The sequence below is a fragment of the Macaca mulatta genome, chromosome 12 (genome assembly GCF_049350105.2).
Source record: "Macaca mulatta isolate MMU2019108-1 chromosome 12, T2T-MMU8v2.0, whole genome shotgun sequence".
NCBI classification, from domain to species: Eukaryota; Metazoa; Chordata; class Mammalia; order Primates; family Cercopithecidae; genus Macaca; species Macaca mulatta.
The window spans coordinates 107,566,743-107,582,038 of NC_133417.1; the positions used below are offsets into that span (position 1 = coordinate 107,566,743).

A 15,296-nucleotide genomic window follows, 5' to 3' on the forward strand; every position below is an offset into this window, starting at 1 on the left:
TAACAAAAAGATGTGGCCGCCCTCTCTTAAACAAATACGCGAATCCCAAGCCTTGCACGTTTGGAAGTCATGTGTGTGTAAAGGAGAAAGGCCACCGCTGCCCACCGCGGCCCCACCCAGCCCTCGGCCATTCAAGGGACAGACGCGCCGCGCTGGGGCCTCGGAGCCCTCAACCAGCCCGGGACGAGGGGCGGGGCCGGGCGGGGTCGTGAGCGCGCAGGCGCAGTGCGGGCTTCATCCTGCCGCCGGCGCCGCCGCCGCCGCCCGCGCTGCACCACAGGCCAGAGACAGACAGGGCCGGGAAGAGCCGTAGACTGAGGAGGAGGCGGAGGCGGAGGCGGCGGCGGAGGCGGGGCGACTCCGGTGACCGGGAGCGCCGCAGACTCGCAGCTGCGGCGACTCCCCCCTTTGTGTCTGGTCTGCTCGGAGCCACTGGAAGTGCTTCCCGGAGGGACGCAGGGTGTCTCGCCGCCTCACTGCCCACTCCCTTCCCCGGCTACCTTCATCCGCCCTCCCGCCGCCCCCCGCCCTCGGTCCGCGACGCCCGAGCTCCTCCCGGAGCCCAGAGCTGCGGGAGAACGAGGCGGTGGCGGCGGCGGCGGCGGCGGCGGCTTCCTCGGGGGGTTGTGATTCGCTCACAGGAGCCATTGACGGGAGAAGACGAGGCTTTCATGGTGGAATTTACCTCAGGCAAGATGGAGCGGCAGGAATAAAAAGCGAGGAAGGGAAGGGAGCGCCGCCAGGAGGGCTAGAAGGGGCAGCCTCTCGCACCCCGTCCGCCCGCGGTCTCGGGGAGCCCGGGCCGGGGCCGCGACCCCTCCCCTCCCCCGCTCCTACGTTTCCTCAGCCTTCGCCAGGGCCTCCCCGACCCTCTCACGGTTGTTCCGCGAAGGCGTGGGGACTGTGAGCTTGTCATGGAGGCAGGCACCTTTTTGGATCCAGTCAAGGAAGAGGATTTGTTGTTTTCGAAATCAGAGTGAAGGAAGCACCGAAGCGAAACTTAAGGAATCCTGCCTTCCCGGAGCCGCGGGCGATGCGACTCGGGCTGCCGGGCGCCGCCGCCGCCCGCCCGGCTTCGTCCTTCCCGACAGTCAGGAACTAGTTCTGACCCTCGCCCCCCGGATCCGGATCGAATCCCCGCCCTCCGCACCCTGGATATGTTTTCTCCCAGACCTGGATATTTTTTTGATATCGTGAAACTACGAGGGAAATAACTTGGGAGATTTCTTCTTGGCTCCCTGCTTTCCCCACAGACATGCCTTCAGTTTGGAGGGCCGCGGCACCCCGTCCGAGGCGAAGGAACACCCCCAGCCGCAGGGGAGAGAAATGAAGGGAATTTCTGCAGCGGCATGAAAGCTCTGCAGCTAGGTCCTCTCATCTGCCATTTGTCCTTTCAAACTGCATTGTGATACGGGCAGGATCAGTCCACGGGAGAGAAGACGAGCCTCCCGGCTGATTCTCCGCCTCTCTACTTCCCATATTTCTTTTCTTTGCCCTCCTGCTTCTTGGCTGGCCCAGGGATGACTTCCTCGCTGCAGCGGCCCTGGCGGGTGCCCTGGCTACCATGGACCATCCTGCTGGTCAGCACTGCGGCCGGTGAGTAGCTCCGGCCGGCGCGTCCCGGCCACTTCCCCTGCGGGTGGCGAGGGAGGGAGCCCGCAGAGGCCGAGGCCTGTGCTCGCCCTTCGTCACGCGTCCCCCCGATCGCGGAGCTGCGAACCGGTGCCGGCGCGCCTGCCCCATGCCTTCCAGGGAAATCGCCTTTAATATTCCTGTGTATTTTCCACTTCCATATTCCCACCCCACCCCCCTTCACGGGGTGAAAAAGACATATTGGGTGTGGTATCTTGACATTTTTAGCTGTGAGGTAATGCAACGATTAAAAATAATATTTTAATCACCAGTGAAGGGTCTATTATGAGGTCTCTGGAAACAGACCTGTAGATTTTTAAAATTATTATTATAAAGAAGCGGTTTTGGCTTACAGTAAAAAGAACATCAACTAGAGAACACACACTTGAACCTTATTTTGAGATTTAGATCACTCTGGAATCCATGTTCCTTTCATTATTCAGAAATTTTACCGAATGAATAGAATAAATGTTGAGGAAGCCGGAACTGTGAGATTCTTGATATATTGTATTATACGGTTTGATAAGTTTACTGTTAGTCACCTGGCATCTCTCTGTTGGCTTTGCTGTCGAGACAACTTTGACCTGACATTAGACTTCTAGGAGATTTGACTCCGAAAGTTCTTTGACATTTCATTAAAGTCTAAAGGGTGGTAGTCATCCTTTCTTTTGGATATTTTCATTTCAGTTCTCAGAAACCTTAGGAAAAAGACCACATCTTCTATTTGCAACTATTTTTTCAAGCAGTCTTTTGGTGATTTGCTTTTAGAAATTTTGAGAAGTGAATTCTACATGTAACTCGTACACTTGGTTTATGATGGGCAAATGGATTGTGCTTTTAAAACGAGTAAAGGACCAAATTACCCTTTCGAATTACTTTTTTTCTTTTGATAAGTGTGTTTCACATTAAACAAATTTCTCATTGCTATGTTAGATACAGAGGTTATTTGCTTAATTTGGTTTTAAAAGTCTGACCTAGGAAAATGCCGAAAGAAAATTTGAAGTTTCCTTTTATGCTTTTGATATTGTTGAATAATGTCTACTGTTGATTAATGTCTGTTAAATTGATGATAAATCTATATGGTTCTGTTAAAATAATTTGAACTTCTGAATTTACTTTAAAACTGATATTTTAATATTTTTAATAATTGTAGTTGCTTTCAGAGTAAAAATGATTTTTCTCCAAATTTCTTTTTTTTTTTTTTTTTTTGAGACGGAGTCTTGCTCTGTCACCCAGGCTGGAGTGCAGTGGCCGGATCTCAGCTCACTGCAAGCTCCGCCTCCCGGGTTCACGCCATTCTCCTGCCTCAGCCTCCCGAGTAGCTGGGACTACAGGCGCCCGCCACCGCGCCCGGCTAGTTTTTTGTATTTTTTAGTAGAGACGGGGTTTCACGGTGTTAGCCAGGATGGTCTCGATCTCCTGACCTCGTGATCCGCCCGTCTCGGCCTCCCAAAGTGCTGGGATTACAGGCTTGAGCCACTGCGCCCGGCCCAAATTTCTTTATATTGTGTTAGCTATTTAAATTCTCTAGCCACAAGCCATGTGGTTCCTGTAAAATATGGAGTAAAAGGCCTTAAACATTCCATGAGCAGAAATCTGAGAACATACACTTTTCAGTGTTCTTTGTTATTCTTAACCTTTTAAGAATATAGATTCTCATTTATCTTGACGTGCTCGTAATATTGTGATCAGAACTGATAAAAGTAAGAGAAAAAGCATTTATTTAAAAATAAACTTAATTTTTGTTTGGTAATACAGTCATTTTAGAAGAGTGTCTCTTAAAAGAGAGAGAATAAAAGAATCACTGCTAGTGGTTTTAGTCTTTTTTTCTTTAGTGCATAGCACTAGATGCATAGCACCAGATGACAAAATTTGTGAAGCTGGATTTCAGACTTGTAATAGTAATGATAATAGCTAGTATTTATTAAGTGCCTGCCATGCACCATCAGCTATTCAAATAACTTTACATATATTTTTTCATTTCATCCTCATGACAATTCTATTTTGTAGGTTATTATCATTCCCCTTTTCCATAGAAGGAGAGTAAAGTACAGAGAATTTGAATAACTCACCACACAGTCAGTAAATTATGGAGCCAGGATTACAGCGTGCGCCTTTACGTACCACATTAATGGTAACAGCAGCAATAACGGCAACAACTTCTCACTTTTACTGGATGTATGAGATGGAGTAATGCCTTCACCAGATCAACCTTTGTAAAGAAGCAGGGACACTTACAAGGTGTCAGTGCAGCAGTGGTTATATTTAGCAAATGTCATAGTTCTGAACATGTAAAACTTTGCTTTGCCTAATATTGAAGTGGCTGGTGCAGCTTCATTAAGTGCAAGCTGATTAAAGAGGGCCTGTGTGGATTTGGGTTATATAGATGCAGTGATGTTAACTGGACAGGTGTAAATAGTGCAGCTGAACAGGAAAATAAATCCTAGAAGACTGATTGATAGCACATCCTTTTTTGGGGTCATGGATACATCATTTCTTGTGAATCCCTCTTTCTCACTTACCAAGTTCTTGGACTCCTTAATTCTTAGAACATTTTCTTCTCTTGTCTTTTTTTTTTCAGACAGGATCTCACTCTGTCTCCCAGGCTGGAGTGCAGTGGTGTGACCTCGGTTCACCACAGCTTACGCCTCCCAGGCTCAAGTGATTCTCCTGCCTCAGCCTCCAGAGTAGCTGGGATTACAGGAGTGCACCACCACACCCAGCTAATTTTTTTTCTTTTTTTTTTTTTTTTTCTTTTAGACAGAGTCTCGCTCTGTTGCCCAGGCTGGAGTGCAGTGGCGCCATCTCAGCTCACTGCAACCTCTGCCTCCCGGGTTCAAGCGATTCTTCTGCCTCAGCCTCCCAAGTAACTGGGACTACAGGTGTGTGCCACCACGCCTGGCTAATTTATGTATTTTTAGTAGAGACAGAGTTTGACCGTATTGGCCAGGCTGATCTCAAACTCCTCACTTCGTGGTCCACCCACCTCTGCCTCCCAAAGTGCTGGGATTACAGGCGTGAGCCACTGTGCCTGGGCTGGATTTCTTAAATATGGTAATTCAGTGACATTTTGCTGTGTAATTATTGGCAACTACAAAATCTGAGTGGCATGGAACAATAGGCATTTATTCTGCTCCATGTGTCTCTTTCTGGGGTCCAGGCTAGAGGGAGAGGTAACATCTATCTGGGGGAAGCTGGTGTCATAGCATTGCCAGAAGAGAAAGAGGCCAAGCCCCAACCCTACCAGCACATTTCCAGACTCTGCTCTCCTGACATCACATTGGCTGACCAAGTCATATGGCCAAGCTCAGAAACAAGAGATATCAAAGTACACTTTGCCTATGATGAAGCTAGTATAATATTTGGATGTATAGTACTATTGCAGAAGAATGAAGAATTGAAATCCTCAGTCGACCACATATAATCAATAAGATGGTCCAGAAGGGAGGCTTTTCTTACTCTTGGAAGAGGGCCAAACTCTTAGTTTTTTGCATTAAAATTAGATAAACTTTGATCTCTACAAAAGCTATTCTGGCATGTGGGATTATGTGATAGTAGTGGTATTGATGTGGATAAGTAGTGAGGAGAGAGATAACTGTTCACACAAAGACAAAACCTTTCCTTCATTAAAGGCTAGTTTTTGTTTGTTTGTATTTTTGAGACAGAGTCTTGCTCTGTCGCCCGGGCTGGAGTGCAGTGGCGCAATCTCTGCTCACTGCAAATTCCACCTCCCGGGTTCATGCCATTCTCCTGCCTCAGCGTCCCGAGTAGCTGGGACTACAGGTGCCCGCCACCATGCCCGGCTAATTTTTTTGTATTTTTAGTAGAGACAGGGTTTCACCGTGTTAGCCAGGATGGTCTCAATCTCCTGACCTCGTGATCCGCCCGCCTCGGCCTCCCAAAGTGCTGGGATTACAGGCATGAGCCACCGCACCCGAAGGCCAGTTTTTTTTTTTTTTAACAATGAAAGAGAAGAAATTCATTATTGATTTCTGATGGGTAAATTCTAACCATTAAAAAATACTGAGTGGAATCTGTGTGAATCAGTTAATTTTATAATTGGCCACACCACTTACTTTGGCACCTACTTGTAGATTGCTGTGCTGTTGGATATCAGTTTTTGGGTTTTTTTTTGAGATGGAGTCTTCCTCTGTCGCCCAGCCTGGAGTGGAGTGGCATGATCTCGACTCAATACAACCTCCGCCTCCTAGGTTCAAGCCATTCTCCAGCCTCAGCCTCCCGAGTAGCTGGGATTATAGGTGCACACCACCATGCCTGGCTAATTTTTGTTTTTTTTGAGAGGGAGTCTCGCTCTGTCGCCCAGGCTGGAGTGCAGTGGCCAGATCTCGGCTCACTGCAAGCTCCGCCTCCCGGGTTTACACCATTCTCCTGCCACAGCCTCCTGAGTAGCTGGGACTACAGGCACCCGCCACCAGGCCTGGCTAGTTTTTTTGTATTTTTTAGTAGAGACAGGGTTTCACCGTGTTAGCCAGGATGGTCTCGATCTCCTGACCTCGTGATCCACCCGTCTCGGCCTCCCAAAGTGCTAGGATTACAGGCGTAAGCCACCGAGCCCGAAATTTTTTTATTTTTAGGAGAGACGGGGTTTCACCACGTTGGCCAGGCTGGTCTCAAAACTCCTTACCTCAGCTGATCCACCCACCTCGGTCTCCCAAAGTGCTGGGATTACAGGTGTGAGCTACCACACCTGGCTGGATATCAGTTTTATGTATTTGCCTTGTCCTCCGAACTGATAATTGCTTCCAGAGGACAGTGTTCATGTCTTACTAGTTTTATAATTTACCATATTGCTATGCATATAGTAGACATTTAAGAAATATTTAGTGAATAATAAAAAGGAATTTCAACCAGGAATATTCTAGGATTGTTTATTGACTCAAATAACACACTAGTAACTTTTTCTTTGTCCTAGTTCCTTCAACTATAAAGTATGTAGTTTAAGAGGTATAGTGGGAAGACCACTGTTGGGAGTTAATGAGACCTAGATTCTAGGTGATTCCGGGCAAATAGGTCACTTAACATAGTTTTCTCACTTGTAATAATACGGGGTTGTACTTGATCTTTTCGAAATACAGATTCATGGGTATCCCACTAGACCTACTGAATCCAAATCTCTGGACAACGAGCCTGGGAATCTGCCTTTGATGTCCCTATCAACCAGTAAATTTTAGGTACCTTTGAGAACTATAATTAATAGATATTATAAAATCACAACCATATAAAAATGCATGCATGTTTTTTCTTTTTTTTTTTTGCTGGGCGTGGTGACTCACACCTGCAATCCCAGCATTTTGGGAGTCCGAGGCGGGCGGATCATGAGGTTAGGAGATTCTTTCTCTCAAGTTCTGTAAGTTTATTATTTCTACTTTTTGTGGTAATTACTACTTAATCTATATCTTTTATTGCTTAATCCAGTAAACATTGGGAACAAACATTTCTTAATTTGTACATGAAGCAATTACGCAAAACCTTTTTCCTTTTAAAAATTTGCAGTGTGGCCTAGGCGAATTGGCTCACACCTGTAATCCTGGCACTTGGGGAGGCCAAGGCGGGCGGATCACTTGAGGTCAGGATTTTGAGACCAGCCTGGCCAACATGATGAAACCCTGTCTCTACAAAAAATACAAAAATTTGGCTGGGCGCGGTGGCTCACGCCTATAATCCCAGCACTTTGGGAAGCCAACACGGGCAGATCACCTGAGGTCAGGAGTTCGAGACCAGCCTGGCTAACATGGTGAAACCCTGTCTCTACTAAAATACAAAATGAGGTCGGGAGCCATGGTTCATGCTTGTAATCCCAGCACTTTGGGACGTCAGGGTGGGCTGATCACCTGAGGTCGGGAATTCGAGACCAACCTGGCCATCATGGTGAAACCCCATCTCTACTAAAAATACAAAATTAGCCAGGTGTGGTGGCACATGCCTGTAATCCCAGCTACTCGGGAGGCTGAGGCAGGAGAATCGTTTAAACCTGGGAAGCAGAGGTTGCAGTGAGCCGAGGTTGCACCTCTGCACTTCAGCCTGGGCAACAAGAGCAAAACTGTCTAAAAAAAAAAAAAAAGAACTAAAAGAAAAAACAAGGCCGGGCACCGTGGCTCAAGCCTGTAATCCCAGCACTTTGGGAGCCCGAGACAGGCGGATCACGAGGTCAGGAGATGGAGACCATCCTGGCTAACACGGTGAAACCCCGTCTCTACTAAAAAATACAAAAAACTAGCCGGGCGAGGTGGCGGGCGCCTGTAGTCCCAGCTACTCGGGAGGCTGAGGCAGGAGAATGGCGTGAACCCGGGAGGCGGAGCTTGCAGTGAACTGAGATCTCGCCACTGCACTCTAGCCTGGGCGACAGAGCGAGACTCGGTCTCAAAAAAAAAAAAAAAAAGAAAAAACAAAATTAGCCAGATGTGGTGGCGCATGCCTGTAATCTCAGCTACTCAGGAAGCTGAGGCAGGAGAATTGCTTGAACCCGGGAGGCGGAGGTGGCATTGAGCTGAGATCGTACCACTGCACTCCAGCCAGGGCGACAGGGTGAGACTCCCGTCTCAGAAAAAAAAAATTATTATTTTCAAAGACACTCTCATACCTGTAATCCTAGCACTTTGGGCGGCCGAGGCTGGCGGATCAACTGACCTCAGTAGTTCGAGACCAGCCTGGCCAATATGGTGAATCCCCATCTCTACTAAAAATACAAAAATTAGCTGGGTGTAGTGGCAGTCGCCTATAATCCCAGCTACTTGGGTGGCTGAGGCAGGAGAATCCCTTGAACCGGGGAGGTGGAGGTTGCAGTGAGCCAAGATTGTGCCTCTTCACTCCAGCCTTGGCAAAAGAGCGAAACTCCCATCTCAAAAAAACAAAACAAAACAAAACAAAACCACTGATATGAAAGATTATATGCATGCCTAGAATCACGATGCTCAACACTATACCTTAACCCTGCCTTGTGCATCAGTAACGTTTAAAATACATTACCTAAATTATCAAGATATAGTACAAAATGTGTGCAGTCATTCACATCTTAAATGTGTTGACAGCAGACTTGGTGGAAAAATTATGAGACATGATAAAGTATTGTGCCAGAGGCATTGGCCTAAGAATTTTAGATGGAGTTAGGTATTTGGAAGAGTTAGGTATTTGATCCACGTCTGTTTCTGGAAGGGTAGATGCAAATGGAGGTTGAGAAATTTCAGTTTCTTTCTTTCTTTCTTTCTTTTTTTCTCTCTGTCGTGTCGTGTCATGTCCTGTCCTGTGTTGTGTTGTGTTGTCTTGTCTTGTCTTTTTGAGACGGAATTTTGCTCTTCTTGCCCAGGCTGGAGTGCAATGGCAGGATCTCCACTCACGGCAACCTTCACCTCCCGGGTTCAAGTGATTCTTGTTCCTCAGCCTCCCGAGTAGCTGGGATTACAGGCATGCACCACCACGCCCAGCTAATTTTGTATTTGTGGTAGAGACGGGGTTTCTCCATGCTGGTCAGGCTGGTCTTGAACTCCCGACCTCATGTGATCTGCCTGCCTCACCTTCCCAAAGTGCTGGGATTACAGGAGTAAGCCACCGCGCCTGGCTGAGAAATTTCAGTTTCTTAAAGCCAGATCTCACTTCCCCTTTCTCCTTCAAGACAGTAGTTTGCCCTTATCATTGGTGTCAAAAATATACACGATCATGTACTTTCATTCTGCCCCAGTAAGTTTAGTGCAAAATAGGATAATTTAGAACAAAATGTGTTAATGATAAGTGTGAAGGGATAAAATATTTGGCCAGTAATCCAAATTCTCGTTTTTTTGTTTCATTTAGATGAGGAAATAGTTAAGACTTTCTATTATTATTAATCTGTTTTCAATCTTTGCTTTTGTAGATAAGAATAGTCTATGAGCAAAGCTATATAATTGTTGTAGACGCACCAGGCTATCCTTTTAGGGCAAGCTTTTTTTTTGTTTTCATTTGAAAAATTAAGAGAAAAAATATTAATCTTCACACAACCCTAACACTTTTTGTTTTGGTATGTTTTCTTCTAATTAAAAAGAAAGATGCTTTTTTTTTTTTTTGAGACTGAGTCTGGCTCTGTCGCCCAGGCTGGAGTGCAGTGGCCGGATCTCAGCTCACTGCAAGCTCCGCCTCCCGGGTTTACGCCATTCTCCTGCCTCAGCCTCCGGAGTAGCTGGGACCACAGGTGCCCGCCACCTCGCCCGGCTAGTTTTTTGTATTTTTTAGTAGAGACGGGGTTTCACCGTGTTAGCCAGGATGGTCTCGATCTCCTGACCTTGTGATCCGCCCGTCTCAGCCTCCCAAAGTGCTGGGATTACAGGCTTGAGCCACCGTGCCCGGCTTTTTTTTTTTTTTTTTTTTGAGACGGAGTCGTCTCGCTCTGTTGCCCAGGCGGAGTACAGTGGCATGATCTCGGCTCATGACAACCTCCGCCTCCTGGGTTCAAGTGATTCTCCTGCCTCAGCCGCCAGAGTAGCTGGGACTACAGGTGTACACCACCATGCCCCACTAATTTTTGTATTTTTAGTAGAGACAGGGTTTCACTGTGTTGGCCAGGCTGGTCTCGAACTCCTAACCTCGTGATCCACCCACCTTGGCCTCCCAAAGTGCTGGGATTACAGGCATGAGCCACCACGCCCGGCAAAAAAAAAAAAAAAAAAGATGCATGTGTTTTTATATGGTTGTGATTTTATAATATCTACTAATTATATCTCAGGTTTTTTTACATAGAATAATATGTCATAGGTATATGTGATCTTAATAGCTATCATTTTTTCATAATTGTGTGATATTCCATTGAGTGTATTTGTTATTTACTTAATTCATATTGGGAGATGTTTAGGTTGTTTCTGATTTTCTTCTCTAATAAACAATGTCATATTTAATACTTCTGTGCATATGTCCTGCTTATTTTTTATTTATTTCCAAGTTCTTGTTTTGACCTATCAGCAGCATGAGCCAATTTAATCCTTTTTTTTTTCATCCTTCAAGTACTTCTTCATTTGGCTTCTAAGATACTATTCTCTCTTGATTTTTCTCCTACCTCACCAGCAACTTTGATAGTTCCTCCTTATGTCCCTGATGGCTAAATATTGTTGTGTTGTTTCAGGATTCAGTCTTTAGACCTTTTCTTTTCTCTGTGTGCACCAACCCTCTTGGTGATCTCATCCAGTTTTATGGCTTTAAATAGCATCTAAAGGTGGACAAGTTTCAAATTTATTTCTATCTCAGACTTCTTTCCTTGAAATTCTTTTGCGTGTAGCCAGCTGTGTATCGGTCGTATCTACTTTGATGTCTGATATTCATCACAAACTTTACCTGTTCCAAACTGAACTTCTGAAGCTGCTTCACCAGACCTGTTCCTCCTATGTCTTAGCCTATTCAGCAAATGTCAGTTCTATCCTTCCAGTTGTTAAGGCCCAAATTAGAGATACCTTTGTCTCTTGTCTTTCTTTTTTTCACATTCTTATCCAATGTGATAGCAAAAACTCTTGACTTTACCTTCAAAATATATCTAGAATCTTACTGCTTTTTACCACCTCCACTATGCTACTACCTTAATCTAAAAGCCACTGTCTTCTCTTACTTGTACTTTTTTACTAGACTCTGTTTTCTCTGTTAACATGTTTGCTTTATTACAGTCTCCTTTCAACATAGTAGCCTGAGTGAGCCTTTTCTTTTCTTTTCTTTTAATTTTTTTTTCCAGACAGAGTCTCACTCTGTCATCCTGGCTGGAGTACAGTGGCGCGACCTCGACTCAGTGCAACCTCCACCTCCCAGATTCAAGCGATTCTCCTGCCTCAACCTCCCAAGTAGCTAGGATTACAGGCGCGTGCCATCATACCCAGCTAATTTTTTTTTTTGTATTTTTAGTAGAGACAGGATTTCACTGTGTTAGCCAGGATGGTCTCAATCTCCTGGCCTCATGATCTGCCTGTCTCGGCCTCCCAAAGTGCTAGGATTACAGGTGTGAGCCACCATCCTGGCCAGACCCTTTTCATACATAAGTTAGATAAGACATTTCTTTGCTTATCTCATTCTTATTCCCATCTCATTCAGAATAATAGTCACAGCCATTTAAAATATTGTACACAATCTGGCTTCTGCAATTTATGACCTCATGTGCCAGCCTCTGTCTTGCTCAACTTTTATTGGGCTTTTAACTTTACAAACTAGGAAATATTCAGAAAATTAAATATTTTAGAAGAGATTAGATTTAAAATACCTTATTCTATATAATTTGACAGTGGCTACAATTAGTAAATATATATTGGGGAAGTGAAGAGACACATAAGCATTTCTCAAGTCTTTAGTATAGTCACTAAGTGCTTTACATGTATACTATGTTATCTCGTTATCCTCTAAACAGACTGATCAGTACTATTATTTTTCTTTATTCTGCAGATGATTAAACTGAGTAAGTGGGACACTTGGGAATCAAGGTCAGGCCCCTGTAGCTCCAAAGCAAAACATTCGTATAATATATAAAGTGTTAGTCTAAAGGCTTAAAATATTTGGAATCTTTTAGGCATCTGAAAATCTTACTGGGATTTTGATCATGCCAGAATAATTGTCCAGATTGAACTATGTCTTAGGTATAGTCTCTTATTTTGCTGTAAATGACAGCAAATATCTTAGGTTTTGTTTTATGTGTAGCATTCAAATGTCAGTGGATAATAAAAAAAATTCATTGAAGATTCAAAGCTTCAATTTTGGAAAAGAACACCAGTTAGATTAGAAGAATGATGATGACATATTTAGTTGAGGATAAATTTTTAATGTTTCCATGTGTTCTTAGTGATTAAAACTCCATGGGGCCAGTCTAGTGTGAAGAATAACTTTTTATATTTAGTTACTTCACAAACGACTGTATTGTGCTGTTATAAGGCAAGATTAAAAACAGTCAAATGATCTGAAGAGATGAATTTATTCATGTTACTTATTGAAACAAAGTTTTATGTGGGATATAACTTTTCTGAGATATTTAATCGTTTTTTCCTTTGGCTAAACCAATGTGTTAATGTGATGAAACATTATCAAGAATGCTAATCTATAAATTCTGTTTAGTCTTTCACACCAACTTGTTCCATTTGTACAGCTGTTTCTTAAGAATCATTGTTTGGCTGGGCACGGTGGCTCATGTCTGTAATTCCAGCACTTTGGGAGGCTGAGTTGGGTGGATTAACTGAGATCAGGAGTTCGAGACCAGCCTGGCCAATGTGGTGAAACCCTATCTCTACTGAATATACAAAAATTAGCTGGGTTTGGTGGCATCTGCCTGTAGTCCCAGCTACGTGGGACGCTGAGGTAGGAGAATTGCTTGAACCCAAGAGGTGGAGGTTGCAGTGAGCCGAGATTGTGTCATTGCACTCTAGCCTGGGTAACAATGAGACTGCATCTCAAAGAAAACAAACAACAACAAAAACATCATTGTCCATTTACTTAGGTTTGTAAGAAACTGAGTTATACTGATTCCTTGCTAAATCCTTCTTTTAAAAGCAAGATGTGCCGGGTGCAGTGGCTCATGCCTGTAATCCGAGCACTTTGGGAGGCCGAGGCAGGCGGGAGGCACGAGGTCAGGAGATCAAGACTAGCCTGGCTAACACAGTGAAACCCCATCTCTACAATAAAATACAAGAAAAAATTAGTCGGGCATGGTGGCGGGTGCCTGTAGTCCCAGCTACTTAGGAGGCTGTGGCAGAAGAATTCCCTTGAACCTGGAAGGCAGAGGTTGCAGTGAACCAAGATCACACCACTGCACTCCAGCCTGGGCAACAGAGCGAGACTCCGTCTCAAAAAAAAAAAAAAAAACAAGATATTAGTCTTAGGTTTTTAGTGTATTCTACTCTAAGCATCTAATAGGCTTTATATTTCACATTACCCTTTTAATGAACATAGATTAAATTCAGTAACTGACAATCTTTAATAGATTAAATTCTAGTTATTTGAAATTAAAAGTGTGGGCTGGGTGCAGTGGCTCACGCCTGTAATTTTTGGGAGGCTGAGGCAGGAAGATTGCTTGAGGCCTAGAGTTTGAGACCAGCCTGGGCAATATAATGAGAACCCTGTCTCTACAAACAATTTTTAAAATTTAGCCGAGTATGAGTCTGTAGTACCAGCTCCTTGGGAGGCTGAGGTGGGAGGATCACTGAAGCCCAGGAATTGGATGCTGCAGTGAACTGTGATCATGCCACTGTACTTCAGCTTGGGTGACAGGGTGAGACCCTGTCTCTTAAAAAAAAAAAAAAAAAAAAAAAAAACTTGTTTTTGCTTTTAGCCTTTTATTTTACCATTTCTTTTAAAAAAACTTTTTGTTATTTAAGATTCTAGGCCAGGCGCAGTGGCTTAAGCCTATATAATCCCAGCACTTTGGGAGGCCGAGATGGGTGGATCACGACGTCAGGAGATCGAGACCATCCTGGCTAACATGGTGAAACCCCGTCTCTACTAAAAAATACAAAAAAAACCCAGAAAACTAGCCAGGCGAGGTAGCGGGCACCTGTAGTCCCAGCTACTTGGGAGGCTGAGGCAGGAGAATGGCGTAAACCCGGGAGGCGGAGCTTGCAGTGAGCTGAGATCCGGCCACTGCACTCCAGCCTGGGCGACAGAGCCAGACTCCGTCTCAAAAAAAAAAAAAAAAGATTCTAAAATTATACAAAGTCGTTGTAAAAAGGGTTTTTTGTTTTGTTTTTTTTTTTGAGATGGAGTTTTGCCCTTGTTATCTAGGCTGGAGTGCCATGGCGCGATCTTGGCTCACCGCAACCTCTACCTCCTGGGTTCAAGCGATTCTCCTGCCTCAGCCTCCCTAGTAGCTGTGATTACAGTCATGTACCACCATGCCCGGCTAATTTTGTGTTTTTAGTTGAGATGGGGTTTTTCCATGTTGGTCAGGCTGGTCTTGAACTCCTGACCTCAGGTGATCCGCCTGCCTCGACCTCCCAAAGTGCTGGGATTACAGGCGTGAGCCACTGCACCTGGCCCATTAAAAAGGGTTTTTAAATGATGATGGTGAAGTGTAGAAATGATAATGAAGTATAGAAAAAAAATAAACATCGTCTCGTGTTTTGTTAATCCCATTTCCTGAATGTAATCAGTGTTAATAGTTGGTGTATAATCTTTAATGCTTTTTTGTATGTGCTATAAATAAATAACTGTATAATTAGAATTTACTTCTAAACAAGGTGGAATAATATTGTGTATATTGTACATAAAGTTTTGTGATTTTCATGTGGAACAGTTCTAGAAGTAAGATCATGTGGTCAGACATTTGTACATTTAAAATCTTGAAGTGAACTACCAGAATTTCTTCAAAACATGTTGTACTGTCATTTCTACCAGTAGTGTATGAGAACCTTCATTTTCTTTTGTGTGTGTGCGTGTTTTTTTTTTTTTTTTTTTGAGACAGAGTCTTGCGCTGTTACCCAGGCTGGAGTGCAGTGGCATGATCTTGGCTCACTGCAACCTCTGCCTCCCAAGTTTAAGCGATCCTCCTGCCTGAGCCCCCCAGTAGCTGGGATTACAGGCACGTGCCACCATGCCTGGCTAATTTGTGTGTTTTTAGTAGAGACAGGGTTTCGCCTTGTTGGCCAGGCTGCTCTCGAACCCCTGACCTCAGGTGATCCACCCGCCTTGGCCACCCAAAGTGCTGGGATTACAGGTGTGAGCCA

The 15,296-nt window shown here is 44.5% G+C and overlaps 1 protein-coding gene across 3 annotated transcripts in view; it reads left to right on the forward strand.

Moving 5' to 3' along the window:
* Positions 1-397: 397 nt before the first annotated feature.
* Positions 398-15,296, forward strand: part of BMPR2 (bone morphogenetic protein receptor type 2) — a 202,264-nt gene continuing 187,365 nt past the window's right edge. For 2 of the 3 annotated variants that reach the window (XM_015110639.3, XM_077956427.1), the window contains exon 1: positions 398-1,596. In XM_015110639.3, the coding sequence (XP_014966125.1) occupies positions 1,521-1,596 (76 nt within the window). In that variant the 5' untranslated portion in view covers positions 398-1,520. The remainder of the gene's footprint in view (positions 1,597-15,296) is intronic. The other variant, NM_001260859.1, reaches the window with a different exon arrangement.